The 25,224-nt window shown below is 41.8% G+C and overlaps 1 protein-coding gene across 1 annotated transcript in view; it reads left to right on the top strand.

Moving 5' to 3' along the window:
- The first annotated feature begins 7,335 nt into the window (after nt 1-7,335).
- LOC141007694 (rho GTPase-activating protein 26-like) overlaps nt 7,336-25,224 on the top strand; it is a 97,565-nt gene continuing 79,676 nt past the window's right edge. Inside the window, exon 1 of the mRNA XM_073480079.1 lies at nt 7,336-7,695. Within this exon, the coding sequence (XP_073336180.1) occupies nt 7,536-7,695 (160 nt within the window). The 5' untranslated portion in view covers nt 7,336-7,535. The remainder of the gene's footprint in view (nt 7,696-25,224) is intronic.

Raw genomic sequence — 25,224 nt, 5'->3', positions numbered from 1 at the left:
TGCCTACATTACCCACAATGCAACTTTTTCACAACAGCATTTTCCACAAAACATGCACAAACACACAAAAGCCAGATCACCTGAATTAATTCCTCTAATAAAAGCATGATCAGTATCAGCTTGCTCTCCTGCTATACGTGAGTCAGCAGGGGTGATTATTAGTTAGCTACGTTCCCAGACAAACAACGAGACTCTCCCTGATGGAGTGAATCAGTCACCTACCTGTGAGAAAGTCGGGTGACAGTGATGAGCCAGCATATCCTCCTCTGTTCTTCTTTTTTAAGAGGTCTAGGTGAAACAAGCTTCTCGTAGCTTTTCGTGCCAAACTTTCTTCGCTGTCTCCACTCATGAAGGAGAGACTTAAGTGTGCATGTCTGTATTTGTACCCTCTCTACCCCTCTTTCTCTCCCCACCACCCTCCTAACAGCGTCAGAGGACTCATTTTAACAGGCCCACGTCAGGACTAAAATTACCGCACTAGAATAGAGAGAGAGACCGAGACAGAGTGACGCAAGTGTCCGGGCCGTGGGATCCAGCCAGAGCCTGGAAATGACAGAGCTGCCCGTCTGACTGAGCTCTGATACATTCTTACAGCGGCGTCCTCCTGGAGACACAATACAAACATTTACAAAAGACTCAAAGGAGGGTGACTTCAGCTCTCAGGATTAATCTTACATAATGGCAGCGCCTCAGACCAGAGGTGGCGCAGCGAGGGATAGAGCTGGGGTCACCTTACAGGAGTACAGGCTCACATTCCTGCAAAGTTAAAACATGTACCAGTCATCAAAAGTAAAAACACACTCTGACAATACGTAACCAACACATACAGTAAATGGTTTTAGTCATAGAAGCATGAGGTCAGGGGAGGATGCTGTTTATATTCAGATGAATTACTTCATAAACGTAAGGCAGATGCAGTTTTCTATTTTCAGTGGTGGAATGTAACTAAGTACATTTATTCAAGTACTGTACTTGGGTACAAATTTGAAGTACTTGTACTCTACTACCACTGCATTTTAGAGGGAAATATGTTACCTTTTACTTTCTACTTAACTTACACCTTAAGTTACTTTACAAATAAACATGTCTTCATTCAGATCATATGAAGAGCTTGTTATAACTTAAAATACACAAATATTAGAGAATACAGCAGAGACAATTTGTCGATTAATCAATTAGTCAATTGTTAGTAATCGAAAGTCATTTTTAAATCAAAAATACCAGACATTTCATGGTTCAAGGTTCACAAATGTGAAGATTTTCGTCTTTCTCTTTAAATTATTTTAATAATTTGAATGTCCTTTTTAATAATTTGTGAGGACTGCACTGTTGGTTGGACAAAACAAGCATTGTGAAGGTGTCAGTGTGGGCTCTGGGTAATTATGATGACATTTCTCACTATTTTCTAGATTTTTACAAACCAATCAATCAATTAATCAAAGGTATATTCAGCAGATCCATCCATAATGAGAAAAAAACCACAATAATAGTAATAATTATCTAATGATTTAAAGGCACCATATGTAATTCCTGCAACTAGGGGTCTCTCAATCAAAAGAAAAGAATGAAAAGTGTGGGATCATGGGAGTTGTTGTCTTTATTGTTAAACAACCACTGTTGCTGATGAAGATCTAAGTACATGACTCAGGCAGAAGTGTTCATGATGAGGTCATGTTTTAGAGTCTTAGTCATGTTGTGTTTAGTTAAAAATTCTTGCTTGCTTGTAATAATAAACAAAATTGGCCAATGGAACAAGTGAAAGTTGTCTAAAAACGTGTCTTGTGTCTCACTTAAATTCTGCTTTCTATGTGACTGTCTTATATTAAGTGTAATACGTTACTTTGACTAGAAATTAGACAAATACACTTTATAGAATATAGATTTTGAGGTGCACATGGGACATTTTCCTGGTACACTTACTTTTTTGTAACAGAGTAACAGAGGAAAGTATCTGAATACTTCCTCCACCACTGTCTATTTTTAAAGAAGTAACTGATCATCATCAAGTGTCACTGCACCTCTCAGATTCCAGTTTTGAAGCAGGGGCCCAACAGGAATGAGCGAACAGGAGCGCTGACACTCTTTCTAGATAGTTCCCGTCTGTAAAAAAAGATGCTGAACTCACATCCAAACAGCTCCTGGCAAGAAAAAAAGCAGAGAGAGGGCAGCATTAATATAGGAAGACGAAAGAAAATACAAACCTTTAATATGATCACAGAAACATGAGGATAAATGATGGTTCCCAAAGCTCTGCCATCTACATCCTGGTAACTTTCTAAGTGAATTCACTCAGCTGAAAAAGATATATTTCACTATTTTCTGTGAGGTGTTGACTCTTCTCAAAATGGTGGAAATAGCTTCCAAGAAAGAAGCGATCTCAGTATCTATTTTTGCACGTCTGTCTCGCACCTGCACGACGGTGAGCAGCAGTAGTGTGCAGGCCGGGTGAATTATTCACAGTGGTTAGCTCATGTCTGTCTACATCTAATGGATACTTCAAGCTCTTTGCTCTATAATTCATACCGTGCAGCACATCTGCATCGAAAAACATTCAGACTTTCTAAGTTTATGATCGTGAGACGCGCGGAGAGAAAAAAAGAGAGACTACAAGGCCAAAAAGTGGAGAGTCTGACCTACTTTTCTCTCACCTGTTCAGACTGAGCTTCTGAGATTTGTCTTTTGAATATAGCTGCTTTACCTCTATTTACCAGGAGATGGCAGAATAGCTCTGTTTTGTGCCTGTTGTAGTCAAACGCAACACAAACAATCACAAAACAATTGAAAAGTGTAAAATTCCAATCACACTATATGTTTGGCTAAATTTCACTTTGCACATTATGTGAAGACAATCTGTTGTTCTTTTACTTTTGTTGGGGAGATGTGCAGTATATAAGCAACATACATTATTTGGACTGAGAAGGTATGGGAAATTTACCAGATGGAACAAATAACGTGCTCCTTGAGACTCCGAGAAGATGTATTTATTAAAAGATGGAGTCTTGCCCGGGCTATACCAGTACAGCGAGGTGATCTGAACACTTAAACACCTTCTAAATCAAATATAGCCTCCCCTTTTCATCCTTCCTCTTTGTGTATATACACATGCTCTCATCACTTCCTCTTTGATTGCTTCATTAATTTTAATTATTTATTATATTGTCCCCAATGTCTCCTTGTGTTGTGTTCTAACCACTTCAATTAATGCTTCCTGCTGAAGTTTTTGTTTGTTTCCACAAGCTCTTGATGTTCTTGCATACCAATGTACAGGACTGCACTCTGCATATCAACACACACCGCATTCTTTGAATTTATAAAGCGCTAAATGTGAACTCCCTGTGTACTTGACTTGTGACTGAACTTCTCGAAAAAAATACTTGCAGTTGCTTTTAATTGTGCACACATGGGTAGAGGGATGAGCCTGTATGTATATGTATGTACATGTACTGTATGTGTGTGTGGAAATCGAACTGCGCAGGTCTAGACCATACTCTTTAATTTATTTATTTACAGAGGCCCAACATTTCCCCCATGGGCAAGTATTTTGGCAACAGTGGCGAGAAAAATATGCCTCTAACAGGCAGAACCCTCGAGCAGAACCGGACTCAGTAGTGGACCACCATCTGTCTAGACTGTAAATGTGTATAACTGTGCATATGTAGATTTATTCATTTTTGCGTGTGGCCGTAGGCCCCCCCTGAAAAACAGACTTCAGTCTCACTATGTTCTCGCTGATAAAATAATCAAATCAATCAAAAATCAGCACTGAGAGTACAGGTATAAGTGGATCTCTGGCTTCACTGTCCAGGGGAGCGAAAGTAATAAAATACTGGATGGGAATGATGAAGCACTTTAGAAAAGAAGAAATAAGACTGTGAGGAGGAGGGAGATTGGTATGACTGGCACCTCATCTGAGTAAAAGGGAACCTCTTGAACCACACCAGATCCAGCAGCAGCTGCATTAAAGCTGCAGACTGTAGATTCCAGCCAAGATCCCAAGGTTTCTGAAATGCAATCAATCAAATGGATACAGAAATAGATCTGATAGGAACAGACGTAAATGATGTTTGCAACAGTAAATGTGAGATTGTTCTACGAGATGGATATTTTCTAGCTTTAGGCTGACTTAAGTTGTAACTTCCGGAGGACGCTGGAGTTGTGAAGAGCTGAAGAACTCCGGCTGTCAGCTGTCATTTGCTTCATGCTTATCAAGAGGAAATGGAAACATGCACATATATTTTTAGCCGTCGAGTCGATAATTAGGTTACTGTTCTCTCAACAGGAAGCTTTGAAGGATGAAATTAGAGAGAGACGAGAACAATCTAATTAACAACATCTTGATGGCCATAAAGCACGTTAGCGCTGATAGCATCTTTAAATACATTCAGTGATACTGATGTGAGCGGAAAGTCTTTTTATATTTACCCCTCTCCATCCTCTCACTGCAGACTATGTTGTAGGATTGGAAACAATTTCTTTCGAACGTAGATCAGCTACAGTACATGAGCTCATAGAAGCTAGTGTGGCTGTGTGATGGAGTTAAAGTCTGTGTTTCTGACTATAAACTGGTTAATTCTGGTTCTCGAACTAACCCTCTGCATCTTATACTTCATACACAAACAACAGACTCTGACTTCCTGTGAATGGCCATCATTGTTACCACAGTGTGACAGATGGAGAAACGAGCAAGCGACCAGACGCTGTACCGTGCTTTGGCAGAGGAAATGACACGGCTACATCCAAGCTGTTTGCACGCAATTACCACAAACACAAACTGTGTCAATGAGATGTACACACACGTCATTCACACATGCACAGTTTGTGTATGTTAAAGGTGCGCTATGTAGTTTTGGGGAAGAAATTTTAATCATCACTGACTGCCTCAACAAACTAAATAAACAAACTCTTTTCTCTTTCATGACTGAATAAACTGAATAAACAAACTGACCGTAAAGCACAATTTCACACTGTTTTACTTTGTTTATATGTGGCAGGCCCTGCCACCTTTCTAGCTTCAAACGGTGTTCTGGGGACCTTATTTTCCTCTGAGAACAGCTTGTTTATTCAGTTATGGAAAAAGTGAACATTTCTGAGTTTGTGTTATATATAAAATATTTAACCTACTGTTTGAATTTCTTCTCCAAAATTACATAGTGGCCCTTTATAGAAAAAATGTGTCATAATTTAAATGATATGGCAGCAGTGGCAGCGACTAGAATGACAACCGAAGCTAAAATAAATCAGATTCTTAATTTAAATATGAACAACAATAATTTTAGCCTGAAAGAAGTCAGTAAAAGTTGACACATATATATAAAAGCGTCCTGTGGCGCAGCACCTTGCCAACAGAGGGCGCCAGAGAGTGATGGACGCTTTAATCCAAGGCAGATCCCTCTCCACAGAAATTCCCCGCTCTGGCTGAAATGACATCAGTGCATCCTCCCACCAACCAGGCTCCCAGCCCGCTGCATGCACAGATTGTCTATGCTTGGTAAGATGTCATACTCCATTTGATCCTACCGGGTCAATGTTAGCTTTCAGTCTCCACTTAATGGACATAGTATTGGACATATTTTAGGCCCCTGTACACACGTACATGGGTATTTCTTAAAACTATGCTTTTTCTATGCGTTTTGGCATTCCATAAACACGTAAAGGGCGTTTCACGTCACTGAAAACAGACCTATGGAAAACTCCTGCCAAGAAACGCTGTTTTCATGTGTAGACGGGTTTTTTTGGGGTTGTGTCCTTTGTTTGGCAGTCTTCTGATTATGGTAGAGGTTATATCGCCGCATGTTGTTTGGCGTGCGCTCGACAGCCTGCATTTGCGTTTTCATACCATTTGTGTGGACGGGAATCTTTTATTTTTTTTTAAATACCTGTGTACGTGTGGACTAGGCCTTAGAAAGGACAGTTAAAGGCACACATTATTACTCTCTCGTGGCTAAGGGTTGTTTATCTAGCTTGACTGCCACTTTATCTTTCTGTACACTTGCTATTTCCTATTTAAGGGGGATTTGAGTGTGAGGCAGAAGCTGCATCCATTTCCCAAAATGAGATTCTTTGACCTTAGATACTTAATAAGTCAAAAACATCCAAGTTTATCACCAGCAAGTTGCTCTTGAACATTTGAACTTCACCTTGTTGGTTTTGAAAGAGCTTCATAAATGTGAATTGGCATGAAATTGCAAGCTATACTCAAAGTCTCTAGAGGATTTAAATTCTAATGACGTTGTTGATCACCTGACTATTCATCCATCACCATTCAGGATGCGTTCCCCCTGTTGTAAATGGTCAAATTTAATGATATCAGCCTGAAAATCACAGGACTTATCTGTTGTGGGGAAAGAAGTCAGCAGTATGAATTTGAAAGATGTGTGAGCGTCCTTTCCTAGGGAACAGAGGGGGAACAGTATCTGACAGTAATACTCCAAGCTGTCAGGATGTGCTTTACCTGCTATAATGGAGCTGGATTTAAGACAAATATGATAAAATAGCGATTTATATTTAACCTATAAATGAATGAGCATACTTTCTTCCAAAAGTCCATAATATTTAAAATGAAAAGTCTCTCACAAATATAATATTTTTTATTGATAGAAATAACAGTAGTTGGTTGTGTTAATAAAGACATAAAAACACAACCATATGTGCTGTTGTCCCAGTTTAAAAATACAACTAGACAGTCATGAACAATACAACATCTTCAGATAAAACTCGCTAAAAAAAAAGTCAGTTTTGATGGGGATGCAGGGATGCAGAGGTCAAAGCCAAACAACAGCGTTTCTCGAAAAAAAAAAAAAAAAAAGATCAGAGTGAGACCTCCTCTCTTTATTTTCTCCATCTCTGATCTGGAGTAGCTCACCGCACACCCGCCCCCGAGACGAGTCATCTCAGCGGCAGCGCGGCCATCTGATTGGCCGACAGCGCCGTCAATCGTGGGATTATCCGCGTCCGGGTAGGTTGGTGTCGGCCTGCAGCGCTGAGCTCGAGCGGGTCTGCAGAGAGGGCAGTGTGTTTAAAACCGCCCAGGGAAGACACCGCATTTACGAGGAGCCTAGTTGTGTGTGTGTGTTTTTTTTTTCTCTATGCCTCCTCCCTCCCTCCTGCCCTCCTCTGTCCGCTCCGCGATGACTTGGTCGCGAGGAATGCAGCACCGGTTTACCTGAGCAAGTGTTTTCTTTGAAGCCCACCAGCAACACTTACTCTGACTTCTTTTTTCATTTCATTTAATTGGATGCCGTGTCGGACTGTTGCTGCTGCTGCTGCTGCTGCTGCTGCTGCTGGACTCTTGCTTCTGTCAACTTGAGCGTTACCACCTTTAAGGTTATGTAGGTAGGCATTCCTCTCGGACACCTCTCCAGCCCCGGTGTTTACATGTTGTAATTGGATTTTCCATCATTTCCAGCAGCAGCAGCAGCAGCAGTAGTAGCAGCTCAGGCTTTCCTCCCTCCTCCTCCTCCTGCTCTTGTTCCTCCCTCTCTCCTGTTTTTTTTTTTTTTTTTGCCGGGTTGGTCGTCCAGGTTGGTAGTGGTGGTATGAAGATGGGACTACCTGCTCTGGAGTTCAGTGACTGCTACCTGGACAGCCCTCAGTTCAGGGAGAGGCTCAAGTCCCACGAGCTGGAGCTGGACAAGACCAACAAGTTCATCAAGGAGCTGATTAAAGATGGCAAGGCGCTGATCCAGGCTTTGAAATGTAAGTGTGTGTGTGTGTGTGATGGACTCATTGACATGCATGCTGCCCAAAGCTGAGATGCCTCCAGGAGGTGTGTGTGTGTGTGTGCAAAACTCCCTCTTTCTTTCTCTCTCTCTCTGTGTGTGTGTGTGTTACTGATAAGAAGTTAAGAGCCAAGGCGGGTGAATTTGAGTGTGCTCTGAAGCTGTCAGCACATTTGTACCCATCGGCTCACGTTATGAGGCATTTAAGAGGGAGAGAGAGGTGTGAGAGTGTGTGTTTTATACTCACACTGGTGAGTGCTGGCATGCGTGTGAATATGTTAAAGGCTGTGATGTTTGATGTTGAGAAGAGGGTTTAACTCTGTCCTCCTGATTGTAATGAGGTGAGTCCGAAAGTAAAAGCCAAAAACTGAAAGCCTGGACAGGTGGTGACCAAAGAGCCTAGAGAAGAAGGAGGGGTCATTATGTCACTGAATCTCGCTTGGTGCCAGACTGCGGTGACACAGTTAAACCCAACATATCGATGCTGTATGACTTATATTGAAGACAGTCTCCAGAAAATGAGATATATGCAATATGTTTTCGTTGATAGACACTTAATTGATAGCATAAAGAAAATGGATACTCCGGCTTATAATAAACATATCCTTGATGAAGTAAGAACAGCCAATCATTTCACAGACTAATCTCACGTATGCTCACTCCCTTCCTCATTTAAACAGCCTATCAAATCCCTAGGTGCCACAAACAGCCAATCATTTAACAGGTGTGTAGTTTGGTTGCACCATCGCCGTGTGGCTTATTAGGTCACACAGTGTCTGTGGTAAATGTCTGCTTTCCTTGCGACAAACCGCAGCCCCACCAGCAAACACAACGGCCTCTTCGGCCTCTATTCCCGTCCTCTGTCGCTCATCCTGCAGGAGTGTCTCCGGGCTCATTAGGCAGAGCAAACAGGCCACCGCTGCTCCACCACCCGGCCTGTTTGTTCTGCCTACGAAGCCCAGAGACACTGCAGCAGCGTTGGCGCGACCACGGAGGCAACAATCTGCCGCACTAACGCCACTGCTGTATTTCAGTAGTATTTCACAGATCAACTGCAAGAAAACCACAAGCACAACCCATTAACACCAGAGTGAGATAGTTAGTGCTGACCCTTCATTTTTAGGTTCCTTGGTGGTTACCAGGCTCATGAAACATTGTCAGAAGCTTGCTAAATGAAGGCAGATGCTTAAAGCCAAAAACGTCACAGTTTGTCAAACTGCAAGTTGCTCTTTGACATCCAACAAAGTGGTAAATACAGATATGGTGCTAAGCTAACAATTGCTCCTTTCAAAGGTGTAATTTGTAGGTAGCTCCAAAAACAAAGGGGGCGGCATAACACCAGAGTAACCAACAACTGCTGCTCTTTGCTACTTGTAGCTCTCCTTAGTTGGAGCCAGCTACTGTTAGCTAATTAGCCAGTGGCCCCAGAGTTTGTCTGGACTAGTCTCCTGATGATTTATGCTGCCTTGTGAAAATGTGCTACTGTAGCCTGAATCAATAGCCTACTCTATCGAAAAAATGCTACCTTATGTGTATCCACCTGTGTATATCCAATGTGGTATTAGGAGACAGGCATGTATGGCGTCATACGCAACATCAGCTTATGAAGTCGTGTGATTGTCAGTTTGCCAAGAGAAACTTCCTTTGGGTTTGCTTTATGCTTTGTTGTGTTGGCAAAGTATGTTTAAAGAAATACAAGAGATTTAAATCCAGTTTCAGTGGCTGTCAAGTCTTCATGTACTTGCACACAGTTCGAAGAACAGTAAGTTCATTTCATGGCAGGGTTTGCTGCTTGCCTTACCTCTTCACAAGCTATTCTCATGACCAATTTGCATTTGTATGTAAATTAACGTCCAATATTCAAATGGTGATTTTTGTCAACTCATGAGGAATGGCCCATAACCAAAACCTGACGGTAACCTTGAAGTGCAAACACAACTTTCCCAACCCTCGCGTTTCCAAGTGGTTTCAATGGTTACAAAGAAAACTGGATCACTTTATGTTTTCATCAGAGTAGCAACAACAGCAAACACATGGGAAAACACAGAGTTTATTCAGTTTTTTAGTCTTGAGTCATGAAAGAGCAATGAGATGTCAGATATCATATGAACTTCTGAGAAAATGACACTTGCTACAGTGGCCAGGTCTCCAAGTATCAGAAATGATGTTGTGATTGAGGTTGATTTCAGAAACAGAAGTCTCTAAAACAGTCTTACCTCAAAGTCCATTTAGTAGCGGCCCTCCTCCTCTCTCCCACCATCTTTCACAGCAAGTTGAGCTGCAAAAAGATTAAAAGTTGAGATCACAACTTCTAAGTCTACACGGATCAGAAGTCATATAGTTACTGGTCTTTTGTCTTTTGCATTAACACAAGCGGCAGCTGTTTCAACTTTGTGTGTTTGGATAGTGCAGCACTGTACACATACACACACACAATACTCCAGTTAATAATGTGTTTTGGACCATAATGTATTATCCATGTTGCCCATATCCAGATAAGCAAATCCTGGAAAGTCCAGGGCAGACCAGCCTGTCGTTTAACCTGAACTTTCCACCCCGGTGTTATCGGCTGTACCTTTAAAAACAAACCGGCTCGGCCCTCTGTCACCACAAAGCCCTGTCAGCTGATGTGTTGCTATAAAGACAATTCTGCTTTTGTCCGTTGGTGAGGTCTAGAAATCAAACAGCAGGGCCTGATTCACTGAGGTTGCGGTGAGAGTGGGAGTCATTCGCTTGTTCTGTGCCATTGTAGCCGGGCGCTTGCGAACAAAGGGCGAGTCAGCAAATGTTCCTAGTTAATCTTTTTATACCTGTACCACACTGTATTGTTTGCTTTTGCTGGCGCGTGAGATCAATCAGTTGCAGCAGGTCTTTCCTGACAGCTCCACGCAGCTGAACTGTAAATCTCTCTGCCCCATCTGAAATCGCACCTCAGCCCCCTCTGCTCCTCCTGAGGCAGGGAGAGGATGTGTGACTGTCCTGGGAAGCCCCTAAATGTTTCGTTTGTTACTAATTGCTGCTGCTGGAGGAGGAGGAGGAGGCCCCGAGTCTCTTGACAGCTTTCACATGTGTTTTTGTTCTAATGACTACATACATTTTACCACCGAAAGAGAAAGGGAAACATTTACAGCCACATGGGCCATGATGCTCAGGACTTATACAGTGCTACTGTGGATTTACTGAAGCATCTTGTCATGTCTGTCTTCTCTGGGTTGTCAGTATTGTGTAATGACTTAATGGCGATATGATGATGATGATGATGATGATTATAGACTGGTGAGCCAATAAAATGTGACTTATCAGAGACTTCTGTGTACTATTGAAGGTTACCTGTTGCAATGTTCCAATGCAATGAGCAGGACTGCTTTATAGAAATACTGGATTTAATTTTTGTTTAAATCTGAGTTAAACTTTCTGCCTAAAACAATCAACTTGTCAGTTAGTTGTGACGTTGCACTGACGTGGGCACACAGTTGAGCTTTACGGCAGTTGGTGTGGCTGCAGACAGACTTTTAATAAGCATGGAAGAGGAGGATATCACGCTAATGCACAGGATTACTAAGAAAGAAGAGGTAAACATTAAACTTGCGCTCTGGTTGATGAGCTGATGGCGTCACGTCAGAGCAGTCTGGATTGAACCGTAAAAGAAGCTGGTGTCGTGAAACCGTAATAATGTGCAGTACCAGTACAACCTGTGGGAAAAATAGTTTAAACCTTATTTTGGGGCAAAGTCACTGAACTTTTCAGGAGTTTCTTTTATCAGATTGGACTGGTGGTTCTATACATGCAGTTTTTATGTCTGCTGACCATTACAAGTGAAGTTCTGGCTCTCTCCTCTTTCATTTAGATAGGAGCCTTGTCTTGGTAGCCTCAAATTGCCGTGCTAAGATGGCTCCCGTGTCGCAAGACTTTGGTATAATGTAAAAAAACATGACCATACAGTTGACTCAACACCTCTCTTTAACAAAAACTAATCAATACAAGGAAAGATCACTAAAGAAAAATTTAACACTTGGCTGTTATAGTAAAATGTATTACTTTTAGCTAGGTGTCCCTAATAAACTGGCAACTGAGCAAGTATCCATATTGCCTACCTCCAGACTGTACACCATATTTCTGACAATGTTGGTATCTTAATAATTAATGTTGCCAAGTGCCAAGAGCATGGTAGTAAATTGCATAGAAAGCATTTGTGGTGCGCTGTATAACGTATTATAATCTGGTCACACTAACAGCAAATATAACTATAAATAAAATATGACTAGATTTTGAATCATTTTAAATAAAAAACAAAAAAGCAAAAGTTATTTGCATTTTGATGACAGTTCCAACAGTCATGTGATTGTTGGCTCCAGGCTTCCCAGGCATTATAATCCTCTTCTTCTCTCGTCCTCTTGTTCTCGTCTGATGAGTGTTTGAGGTTTTGACGTGTCAGTGCTCATTAGTGTAATCTTTCAAATAGATGAGGGTTTCTCACACACAGATTCGATCACCACGACAGCGCATTTACAGTAGTTTCTTCCTGTTTGTGGGTGTCGGACTGGTTTATGTAGCAATTAGACATGTAGACACATTCAGACGTATGCCTGAACACGCGTACACAAACTCTGTTTCAGTATAGACTTTGAAAACCACAAAGTCTCCCTCGGATAAGTGCTTCTGAGACGTACACAAACTAAGATGGCAGATGCATATGCACGCACACAGATGCACAAATGTGTGTGAGTTCAAGTGTGTGTTAGCCAGATGTCATTTAAGGGCAGATGTAGCTTGTCATTACGGAGACTGTAGAAATGTTTGGTTCTCTGCTCCACCTCTAACAGCACATGGTTCAATCAGCCAAACAAACCCTAATTACCATCTGGGCATTCACTGGTGCTGCGAGGGGAAACGAAACACCGTGTTTAGACAGTTTATGTGACACCGACACATGATGTTGCCATGTTTTCAGCTGAAAGTTTAAAGAGTAATGGAGTTATTTTTTAAGATTACGTCACTTGGCTCAGTAGTGTACGTTGCCTGTTATCTGTTTTAAGAGTCACCTTGCTATGAAATGTTGCACAAACATCATCCAGATCCGTTTTGTGTTACAGGTATGGATAAAAATAGGTTTTATTGTCATTATTATATCAAATGTTCTGTATTACCTTACGTTTCAATTGATTAAATTATGTTTTAGCTGCTTTTTAAACCTTCATTAAAAAAAAATCTTGGTAAAAGAACTTTTTGACGTGAAAATTTACATATTTTAACACAGTGAATATGTGTTTACACCTTTTTTTGAGCAAAAAAATGCCCAAATCAGCTTTCAAAACACCTCAGCAGTTCAACCAAAAGGCAAACATTACACTTCTCATCTGTAATCCGTGGTCAGTAGATCTTTAACCCAAAAAAAAATCCATTGAACAACCTGTGATTGCAGTGACAAAACAATAATTAATCCTGTAACTGTACACATTGCATGCCAGTTCAGCTGTCATGAGCTAGTTTTTCACAATGAGGTCATTGTCCGCTGCTTTGACAGCGCTGCGTCCTGGAGCGAGGAATGTTTTAGTCTGAGAGTCATCTCCTTAAGACGTGTAATAATCACATTGTCATCCACTGTTGAGCACACACACGCAGTGAAAAGTGAAAACATCATTCTGTCATAATAATCATTTATCTTAGCCATTTCATTAAAGCTTTCAGGCTGTGGAGGCCTGAAACATGAGAGGACGAAGCTCAGAGTGCAGCTGGTTTGTTATAGTGCCCTGTTGGTGTTTGCTGTGTGTGTGTGTGTGTGTGTGATCTTATGCATATTTGTGCGTGAATATGGATATAGGCTGGTTCTTTGACTTCATTTATATGGCTGAGTGACTTCTGTGTGCACTCTATATGGCCTACAGTGTGTAATCTGAGAGTGTGTGTGACCTGAACTTCAAAGAACTCATGAGATGATGCATACTGATGGAGCATTAGCATGTCAGGAGGACTGATACAGATGCACTGTACAGTTATATAGAAACATACATGTTTGACCGAAGTTTGTGGAAGACTTGCGTGCACATATTTGGGGTGATTTATAATTATTACATTTGGAGTGAAGTGAACCGTTTCAGTTCATTTTAGAAAATAAAGTTTATTGTTAAACTGTCAAATATCCTGCCTCTGTTATTTATTTTTGACATAAGAGTTTAACTACCACATTTGTGGGATCATTGCAAAAATGTGTGGATATAGGCCGATATAATGATGTATTGATTTATCAGCATCAGCCGATAAAGAAGATGTTGAAAAGACAACTTCTATGTGATGACTACTCGTACTGTACATTAGGAAGACGTCTTCTGAGTTAGTTTGAATAATTACTTATGGTCTATTTAAAGCTCCCGTTGGTAAGATAGTTGATTTTTGAGTCTCATTCCAAACTTCATCAAAGACTGACGTTTAAATTTCCCAACTCGACGCTTTGGGATTGTAGGTCGGGTCGGCCGCCATCCGAAAGCATAAATATGTGACGAGTTGGGAATGAGCCTCAAAAGGGAACTATCCTACCAACAGGAGCTTAAAGCAAAGAAAGACAAAGTTCACGTGAAATGGTTTGTCAATTTATCAATAGCAAGAGCTTGAAGCAGAAGTCCCACTCTGGTTTCATCTGTACAAAAATGGGCAGACTGAACCATAAAGTTCTCAGCTACTATTTTAGCCCTATATAATTGACCAGATCTAACCAATAAAACAATGGATGTGGAAGCCGGCGAGTTGATATTTAAACTTTTATAGAAATAGCCCAAAACTGAAGTTACTCTCCAAGAACCACTATTATGTAGTAAACCAGAGAGATTGATTGTCCTGTTCTAAAAAATACAGTACATATCAAAGGCTCGAGCCTGAAAGCGCACATGTTGTTCAGGCATGTGTAGCCTGTTACTGCTTAAAAACAGCCCTCCACCCATTAGCACTGTCTTGATAATGGCTTCATTTTGAGGCGTTTACTCTGACTTCACATTGAACTTTTAACTGCCCCTAGCAACCTCACAAACAAGCCGCTGGCTAAGAGGACTAGTGTGTAAATGTCCCAAGGAAGAAGAAGAAGAAGAAGTGGGAATCCCCTCTGTTGGACCACGCACTGTTGCAATCCTTTGCTCTCTCTTTACCTTCTGTCTTTGTTTTTCTGCAGCCACCCACTGTGCTGTTAGTGAGTAATAAGAAGGGTAATAGCAGTCATCTGGTGGCTCAACTGTCAACTGTGCTGATAGATGAGGGTCACACACACACAAACCCACCCCGCACCATAACTAATTCTCAATTATGGTCGATGGAGGGAGGGAACCCTCCTTTTTAAAAGGACCAGAGCAAAGGGAGAGTATGTGCCGCCAAGGGGCAAAAGAAAAAGAGTGCGTGTGAGAGAAAGAGGAGGTGGGGGTGTTGTTGTCACAATAGCTTTTAAAAGCCGACATGGCCTTATTCTCTACCCGCCTATGGAAGAGCTCGGAGGAGAGTAATCTAGGTTGTGGAGAGATGAGGGTAGAGGATGGAGGAGGAAAGAGGAAAGCGAGACGGGGTGTCACTGTCTGAAGGCATTCCTGTGCATACGTCACATAGAAACAAAGAGGAGAGGGGGCTGTGTGTGTGTGTGTGTGTGTGTGTGTGTGTGTGTGTGTGTGTGTGTGTGTGTGTGTGTGTGTGTGTGTGTGTGTGTGTTTACGCCTTCAGCATATTGTCTGCATTTATGAATATTTTGGATCATCACAGAGATCATAAACATGCATGTTTCCCATTAAACCTGTGCATTTCTGCTCATGAGAACATGTGTGTGCCCAGTGAACATGTACATTCCCATGTGTGTGTGCGCGTGTGCGTGTGCGTGTGTGTGTGCGTGTGCGTGCGTGTGTGTGTGTGTGTTGCCACTGCAGTACAGCACGGTGGGGGTTGGGGGTCTTCCTCTAGCTATGACGTAGCGTGGAGGAGAAGGAAATTAGGGCACGACTCAGCCCAGCTCTGGTGCTATTGTTGCCTCGCTTTTGTCAGTGGCAGACTGTCTGACACACACACTCTCTCACACACACACACACACTCACACGCATACACACCCTAAATGCAGTCGCTGACTTTTAACATCACTCCGAAACAAAATTGTGTATATTTGTCCCTAAGAATAGGGAAGGAGCACCAACACCCACATTGAGAATTTTGCAACAGAACCGTTCAACGATTTCTTCTCCCTTGTGTAACTGATCGTTTGTTTCAACATGCTGGGCTTTTTGGTAAGAATAAAGCGCTATACGGCAACACATGTCGACACTTTAACTCCTCACGCACGTAGAGAATTGCTCAGTTCTATTTTTCCAAGTAATTTAAAGGGAACTGAAAACAAAAGGAGCCCAAGGTGATGTCTTTCATATTCTTGTTTTGTCGACCAAGGCCAAAGATGATCAATTCACAATGATATAAAAGCCTAAAATGTAAGAAGCTGTAACCAGTGGATGTTTGGCATTTTAGCTTAACAGATGACTGGCATTGGCCTTTCCGTGTGGAGTTAGCATGCATCACCCCATGAGGACAAAATGTGTTTTTCAGATCTTTTGTTCTTGCACATTAGCATGTTGCATGATACATGTGCACATGTGAGCTAGGATGGGAAAACTCCTTATGTTTCCTCAACAGGTAGCATTAATTGAAAACATCAGGAACGCCTTGTACATCTGAACTTAATAATCTCATCATTAAAAATCTATTAAGGTCATCAAGTGTTATTTGTATAATGTACTTCCAAGCAAACATTTGTGGCAGAAACAGCATTCACATAGTGGTAAAACTCAACAACCACCACAGACGTAGGTCTCCTGCTTCGTGCCTCCTCATCTCATCAGTTGGATGTTTGATGTGGAGTATTGGCCCTGGACTCCAGCTGGACCGAAGCTGGTAAATATTTTAGCTCGGGGACTTATTTAGTTACACTGCCCGGCAATGATACGGTGACTCAGCCCCTCGATGCACTGTGGTATTACTTACTCATGTATTTTTCTCCCATGACAATATGGGTCTTATTTTGCCGGAATGCCACCTTCTCTATAGGCCCCAGAGATGCATGCACATGCACAGACACATGCGGATGTAACAAGATGACATATTTCCTTTTTTTCAGGGCAAGTATTGGTATTGCAACTATTTAAGCGTTGCACATGCAACACCTTGGGTGGGCTTATATAGCTACAGGTTACTCTTTTCATGTGTTGTCAGGCAGTCGTCAGATATCTGAAGGTGTCTCCTAGAAGATGTGATTGTTGGTTTAAAATCGTTTCTTGATTTTAGGTTGCCAACTTTACACCTGTCCGCAGACTACAGATGAAAACTAGCCTCTTGACTAATTCTGGCATATTTGCAGTAATGTCCATTAATATGCACTGTCCCTGAGAAATAAACTGAATAAATAAGATACATGCATATTCAGGGCTCCAGACTAACTTTTTACTCTGGTGGCATGTAGGTGCACCAGCACATAATTTAGGTGCGCCGAGTAATGCAATTTACTTTTATGCTTAACACTTTTTATAAATGATTGTAAACAAGTATAAAGGTGCAGATACATGTTTTTCTTCATTTAAATTACAGCACACGCAACAAGAAATTGTGATAACCTCAGTTACTCAAGAATTGTAAAAACTTATCAGAGTGTTGATGTTTAAAAATATTCGAAACTTTCACAACATAGAAACATTCATTGATACAAACGTTTAAACTTGGTGTTAAAACTTTATACTATAGAGCATTATCAGACCTGATAAATCAGACTCATTGGTGTGACCGACTGAACACACTTGGCCAATTTTTGGGTGCATGTGCAACCAAAATAGTTGCAGTGATATGTCAGTATGAGAGGATTGTAGATCTCAGATCGTTCAGGAACGTTTTAGAGATTTACGAAGGTAGAATAATGACTCACCGGAGGAACTGAAAGAAGAACTGAAAAACAGTTTGTTAGTTTTCTCATGACATAGGTATTAATACACCAGAAGAGTAATTCATTTCAATTCAAATGTGAACGTTTAAGAGAACATGAAACTGTACAGAAGGAAGTGGGATTCACAAATGTGTATCTAGCAATTTTCGGCACAACCACTTTAACACCTTGAGTGATGCCTGACACATTTAGTTGGCTATTTGCAGAACCGTGAAGCGGCAGATGTCGTGAATGCACAGATGACTCATGCTGTGGTCGGTCCCAGAGTGACGGTTCTATTTAAACACAACCCTGACACAATTTGAATTAATGCTGATTATTATCGAAATAGAAAATCGAGTTTGTTGTTCGGTGAAATCCCTACAGAACAGATCCGCCTCGACTAAAATGCACCAACAGTGTGATAAAACTTCACACAAAGCTCTGCCAAATAACCTGAGTACTGAAATGTTTCAAATTTAACCTGCTGTGGAAGAGATTGTGTTGCCTTTTGTTGCACTGGCCTCGGTCAAGTAGCGTTATCAAGTGTCAAAGTTGTGTAATGTTGCAGCATCGTTAGCTTAACAACTGAGGCCTTACAACCAAGACTGTCTTAAAGTTCCCCTCCAGACAGCCTTCTAGTGTCAAACTCTGCACAGACATCATTCTGGATCAAACTTCCAAGTGAAGTTACAATAAGCAAAACACATTTTGATTATGGTTAAACAACTGCGTTGCTAAATGGATTTTTAAAACGTATACAAGGGCGGTGTCCACATAATGTTTCTTTCGGGCGGAAAAGCGCTGGACATGGGAGGTTACAACGCGTAGGATGATAAAAGCGCATCTGCTCCCAACAACTGGACTTTTTTTTCCTCTTTTGTGGAAGTTCCTGTCTGGAAAAAAACGTTACGTGGACACGGGCCCTAAGTTGTAAATGGTAATAAAAATGTAACAGATTATTTATACTGAGGCATTAAGTTAGGACAGAAAAGCTGGAATGGAAAAAAGAAATCCAGCATTGGTAATCGTGAGGGGAATGAAATGTCTGTGTAACTAAAGGTCACCTGTAACTTCATCCCAACTGCAGCGTCTGCCACCTGACTGTGTGGACTTTGTCCTTTTGCAGCTGCATGGAAGCAACAGCCATCTTAACAAGTTAGACTAAGATATTCATAAACACAGCTCAGTCACAACAGGTTACTTTCCTTTTAAAGAAATAAAGCAGCCTGCCTTTCAGGTGATTTAAAGTCGCGTATAATCCAATGAAAACCAACTTGATTCAAGAATGTTCTTGAGCTTAGCCTCAGTTTCTTCTTACTTGCAGCTGTCTGCCTTGTTCTCCCTAAAAGACAGGAACGGTTCAGTAAAAGCAGGAAACACGGCAATATGTGATTGATTTTAGAAAAATATTACTCCGGGAGTACATTTGACGCTTGGGGACACGGGCACAGTTTTGCTGGCTGCACACTAATTTGATCACATTACTGAACTCTTAAGATCATAAAGCAGCAGGACTGGAGCAGGAAGAGAGGGAGGGAAAGTGAACTCTGAGGAATGCTCTTTAACTTTCCACAAACGGCCACCTGATCGCTGCCGTTCGGTCATAAAAGAGACGGCTTCGCTTTTCACAGCTGTTTAAAAAGCTGCTTTTACTACAGGTGGCTGTGGATGCAAATTGTTTAATTTGAGCTGTTTTAAGAGTAGAATTGAGTATGTGACACCCCGTCATCGACCACCAGCAGCAGTTTGTGATTCACTTGAAAAATTTACTGCAAACTTAGACACAGAGAAGGCCTGTTATCTATTTCAAGATGGAGGATTTTACAGATGATCTAATAAAACCTGATTTTACTGCAAATTTAAATGGAAATCTGGTAAATTTGACTGCCAGTAGACCCCTGGAAGAGTCAAAGGTTACATACAAACTATCTGAGTGCATTTGTGTGTTTGAGTGTGTGTATTCTCTGTAGATCTGACCTATCGAAGGCACTTTTGGTCTTATTGGTTTAGCGGGAATGAGCCATATTTTCATTGACACTCGTGGATGTTGTTGTAGTTCATAAAGTTTTACAAGAGCTGCATGACTTTGCAGAATTTTACGATGGTTGAGAAGGAAAATATGCTTCGATAATGCCCTGGTTATCAAAAAGAGCCAGTGGTGGACTCAGGATGTTTGAGCTAGAGGGGCGAAAAAGATTAAAAGGGCACCTGCTATGACACCAGCTCACAAGAAAGGCACAGGAAGGGCACCCTAGAGGGCTCTTCTGCAGTGTTTTTTGGGTGACATGGGTGCTGCTTTTCTTTGTCATTTTCATAAATGTGGTAAATAAAGTGTCTTTGGATTTTAGACTGTTGGTTGGACAAAAGAAGCAATTTGAAGGCATCACCTTGGGCTGTAGGTAATTGTAATGAGGATTTTTCTAAATGTTTTAGAATAAACAATTGATTATAAAAATAATCAATGCATTTTTTTGCTGTCCTAGAGGAAAGAGAATTTACACAAGGAGATTTATCGAACCCTCGACACCTCTTAAAACTGCATCTTAAACTCAATGTTATCATTCACTCCATAGCCTGCAGTGTTGAGCTGTCAGTCCCGCATTCAAGATGTGTGTGATAATGAACTAGACACTCTGAGCCCGCGGTGCAGAAAAGGTGCGGCTCTGAGTCAAAACCTGAGGCCGCTGTATCGGTGCCCAGACTTGCAACAGGTGAGGATCTTTGCTCTGATTTCTTGAACTGTTACCGGGAACACTTACAGGAGATTTAGTCTGACAGGTGTGGCTCAAATCAGGCAGAAATACACAAATGCACCCACACACATATACACACACACATGCTGACACATGTTGTTGATAAAAAGGCTATTTTCCTCCCACTTCAAAGCTCTTAAAGTGAGTCAGAGCAACCGGAGAAGAAGAGCCTGTGTTACAAGTCAGAAGCTGGTTCGTAATATCCAGCCTGTGAACATAGAGTCTGGAGGTCTGTGAGGTGAAAGCAGGTTGTTGTGTCCAGGAGGGATGATATTGTCTTTGATACAGGAGGGAACAATCCCTCTTTGTTGTGACTTGGTGTTAAGCTGCAGGGTTTCAGTTTAAAGTTTCTGCAGATGTGAGCGTGTGCAGTGAAAGCTCACTTCCTTGTGGGCACAAAGGAGAAAACAAGTTTTATTTTCCAGAGGCCACCTGACATTACGCTGAAGTCACTGGTGGAAAAATTTAACTAAGTACATCTATTCAAGCCCAGTACTTCAAATTCCCCCCTCCTAGTGTTTCCCTGCGGTATCACTGTTGGCGCCGCTGTAGAGAGGACAGCGTTAGCAACATGGCTACTGTTCAACACAAAATCAAAACCCTGATCTCAGTGCTATGAAAAACCAGAGTTAAACATCTGGTTGTATTAATAAATAGGCAGGTTTTGTTACTTGCTGAAGAACTTTGAACACATATCAACAGGGGAGCAGACTTTGACTCAACACCGGTGCTCTCCATTGAGCGAATGCCCGTCCATTGACTCTTGTCTTACTTTGGTTTCTTTTACTCTCCCTCTTCACCTTCTCCATCAACAAGTCTCATCGCTGGGCTCCAATTATCTTGAAACGTACTTTCACAACACCGTTTAGGCTATTTATGTCCTCCACAGACAACCCATTAAACCACACAAAGAGTTACAGCGCTTTCAATGAATGATTGAGAATAATGAGTACTTTTACTTTTGTTGCTTAAATGTAATTCTGTTAATAATTTAGTAACCATTTAGGACTTGGGCATCTAATGGAGGCAGCACATCTCTAGATTAGTTTACTCCTCAGTTATTCACAGATGTATCCACGACTGATGGGACACGGGGTCATGCTCGATTTAAGCTCAATGAGTTTTGAGATTGCGGTTTATGCCTACAGCCTGCTGCTCTACCAGGACACCCTTTAACACACAGTCTGTCTTTGTCATCTATTATTTTCTGTGAAATTGTGAGGCTCAAGCTAAAGCATGAAGAAGACAGGTTTTGTTTCCACATTTGAAGATTGATAAAAACATATATGTGTTTACCAAGTGTACAATCAGCTGATTCATTGTTGTTTCCAGGAAACGAACATCTTTTTTCTTGTACAGCCTTTCCAGGAAAAGGTGAACCCACACCATTAATTTCCATGGTTATCAAGGACAATCAGGCTTTTGTTTTAAGATAAGAAATGATCTGTGGGAAAATGCTGCAAAAATTCTCACATTTCATGTTCACGATGTGACCTATCAGGAAGCTGGATGATCATTTGAAGGTTATTTTCAGGGAACTGTTCATTTTAGTGCTTTAGCCAGAATTTCAACCTTATCTCCTCAGAAACAACTAATATATCTTCCTGACCGGCAAAGACGTGACTTCCTTCCTTCTTATGTCTCTCACCAGCATGAGATCATTTTAACGTGTTACAAATGACAACACAATTTTCCCTCACCAGCCCTTCCTTAATAAATATTTTTGATAAAGGAATTGAACTATGGCGTTAGAACAGGCAATGATTAACATGTAAAATGTGATGTCAACATCCTACTCCTCTTTGTCACAGCTTAATCAGGAAACTTTTAAATAAGTCATGAATGAAAGAGGAATAAGCCTCTGAGGCTCTCAATTGTGTTTTTCAGACTGGCATTGAAGGAGACAGTTGACCTTCCAGAACAATGCTTCTACTTTCCCCTTCCCCTCCTCTTCCTCTTCCTTCCTCCTTTCCTCCGAGCTGTAGTTGTGCACATATTAACCTCATCCTCCTTCACCTTATTTTTCTCATCCTCCCGTCCCTCCTCATTTCCTTTTGTCAATCTGACATGGTAGCGCCTGGTACTCGTCTCCTCTCCTGCAGCCTCTCTCATCCTGTTCCCCTGCTCGACGTGACTCTGTTTCTTGTTATTAAACTGGGATAAGTGCTTGCAGAGAGACCTGACTTGGCCGTTATTGGAAATGGCGTGGCGGACGAGTGAGGGAGTGCGTGTTAAATGAAGTGCAGGAGCCTCTAACTCTCTCCATCACTCCCATTGTTTCAGCAGACGTGACGGCTCGCTGGCCAGGCCTTATGATGCGTTTTATCAGAGGTTGTGTTATTTTTATAATGACGAGACGTCAGGCGAACCCCCGCTGCGCTGTGGTGAAGTAATCATGCCGGGCATCAGTACCAAACAAACACAGTGGGCTAGTGTAATGCTGTGACTACGAGCAGTCGGTAAAATGTTTAACTGTTGATAGAATTTCTGACTATGACACGCACATATTGTAAAGTCCAAACAAGTAAACGGTACAAGCTGATGTGTGAGCTCCCCCAGCCAGAGCCTTTCTGTTTATGTTATGGTAATGTACTGCATGGGAAGCTGTGGTGGAAATGCAAAATGATCTCAAAAAGGCACGGATGCACTGAATTATTGAACACAACGCAGTGACCCGAGCTGAGGCGGGCCCTTTCTCTAACTACTGCTGCCCTATGTAGTGGAGAGTCAGCAGTCGGAGACGTGGAGGTAGAGAGATGGAAGCTGCAGCAACAAAGGAGAGCAAGTAAATAAAGACTTATAGTAAGAGAGCTGAGGGACGGTATGGTTGACCTGTTTGCCTCTAAACAGATAAACCACGCTATGCTATACATCGGATAAGTCCTACTGTATGTTCAAAATATATACTGAAAAAAATCTGGAGGTGGTTGACATGCATGCAAAGTCAGTGGAAGAAGGTTTAAAGTGTCAGATTTCAAGGCAGTGAAATGGACCCAACTTAACTGAGATATGGACGTGCAACTTGATAGAAGACATTGAGGATTAGTGCCTTAACTTTTTTTTTTTGGGGTGCCATGGACTAAATACATTGCCTTGCCAGATGGGCATGATTAAGTCACTTGTAGTGATGAAGCCACGTGAAATAAAACGTAAAACAATGCATCGCAAATAAAGAAATTATGAAGAGAAGGATGTTTTGCTTCTGTTTCATTTTTACATGGAAAAAAATAAAAAAGTTGGAATTTGGATTTGATCTACCTGGGTGGCTCTTAAAGGCCCTATTTGTGAGAAAAGTAGATTTTCGAGTCTCAGGCAACTGTTCCCATACATCTCTACATATGTAACAGCTGAGAAACTCGCCAGTTGTGGAATCATTTGCAATGAATGATCTGCTAACGAAGACCAACATAGAAACCTGGTTTAACTGTGTGCGTTTCATTCAAGTCATCCAATAATGTTCTGGTTTTACTTTTACATTCCCTAAAGTTGGAGAACCAGCTCTGCTTCATTATGTTGTACTTCTTCCTTTTCCATGCAGCCCTTCAACAGTGTTTGTTGGGAATAGGAAGCGTGCTACTGCTCAACTTCCGCCACCTAGATTTTCCCAGCGGGTTGAGGGATTTGAACTGGCAGCCCTCCAGTCACAACCTATTATACATATAATAAAGATAATTTAAAAAGTGTTGATGCCACACCGCCCCACTTTACCCCACATCGATGTTAACCCCATATTTGATGTTTAACTCGCTCTCTATGTGTGTGTGTGGGAGTGTAAGAGACGGAGCACGTGCAGGGGTGGGCTGAGGGGAAGACTCGTCTCTGCTGCTGCCGAGAGCCAACCCAAACAAACCACAGTCCACTGGCATGGAGAGCGAGGGAGTGTGTGTGTGTGTGTGTGGGTTTAGCAGTGTGCGTGTCTGGGTTCAGCTCCCATCCTGCTCCAAAAATAACCCCCTGCTAAGAATATTTAATCCGCAGGTTGCCGCTCTCTCATCCCTTTATTTCTTGCTCTTTATCACACCCTCACACATTTTGTGCGCACACTCACCCACACACATATGGAGGGTTGGTGTGGGGGGTGGGTCTCCTGGTGTAAAGCCAGCCAAACTCTGGCTTAGTCGGGGTAATCTGCGGTAGAGCGTGTTTGGTTTATTCTATCCGTTTTCATGCGTCTGGTGTCATTGTCGGGGGTGAAGGAGTATTGGCCTGCCTCCGGTCTAGAGATTACTCTCGGATGAGGGAATCTCTTGTTATTTATTTATTTATTTGACTTCCTCAGGAAAACTGTATTTTTAGTTTTAGATCTTTCTTCTCCTACTTGGTCCTCGGGATCACATCTTACAGGGTCAGACTGTGGCTCTAATGGGACTCAGGGTCAGGAGGACAAGCTGAGATTAATGCTCCAGAGTGGAGGGGGGCTATGAGTATCGTAGGTGGGAGAGGATTGAGTTTGGGGGGCAGGGATTTATGTCCATCTCTGCAGGAAATTATAGCAAACAGACTGTTTATGGGGTGGCTTGTGGTTGATGCTGGTGGCAGAGGGTGGGGCGCTCCGTTGGAAGACCAACACTAATATTTGCAGAGGTTTTGACTGTCAGGTTTATACTTCACTTCAGGATATAATTTGTCAAATGCGATGAAGGTGGGCCCCTTTTACAGGACACACTTGAAATTTTTCAGAGGATATTTATGGAAGGCCAGTGAGAGATCAAGGATTAGTTTGGGTTGGCTGCGATTCTGTTAAGAGCTAGCTGAGGTTGTGAGTTGATGAGGTGTGATGATGCTTAGCGTGAGCTCCGTTCAAGGCCAGACTGCAGGTTGGTGATGA

This window comes from Pagrus major, chromosome 13 (genome assembly GCF_040436345.1).
Source record: "Pagrus major chromosome 13, Pma_NU_1.0".
Taxonomy (NCBI): Eukaryota; Metazoa; Chordata; class Actinopteri; order Spariformes; family Sparidae; genus Pagrus; species Pagrus major.
The sequence above is the reverse complement of the archived record's forward strand: the minus strand, read 5'-3'. Positions and strand labels throughout refer to the sequence as shown.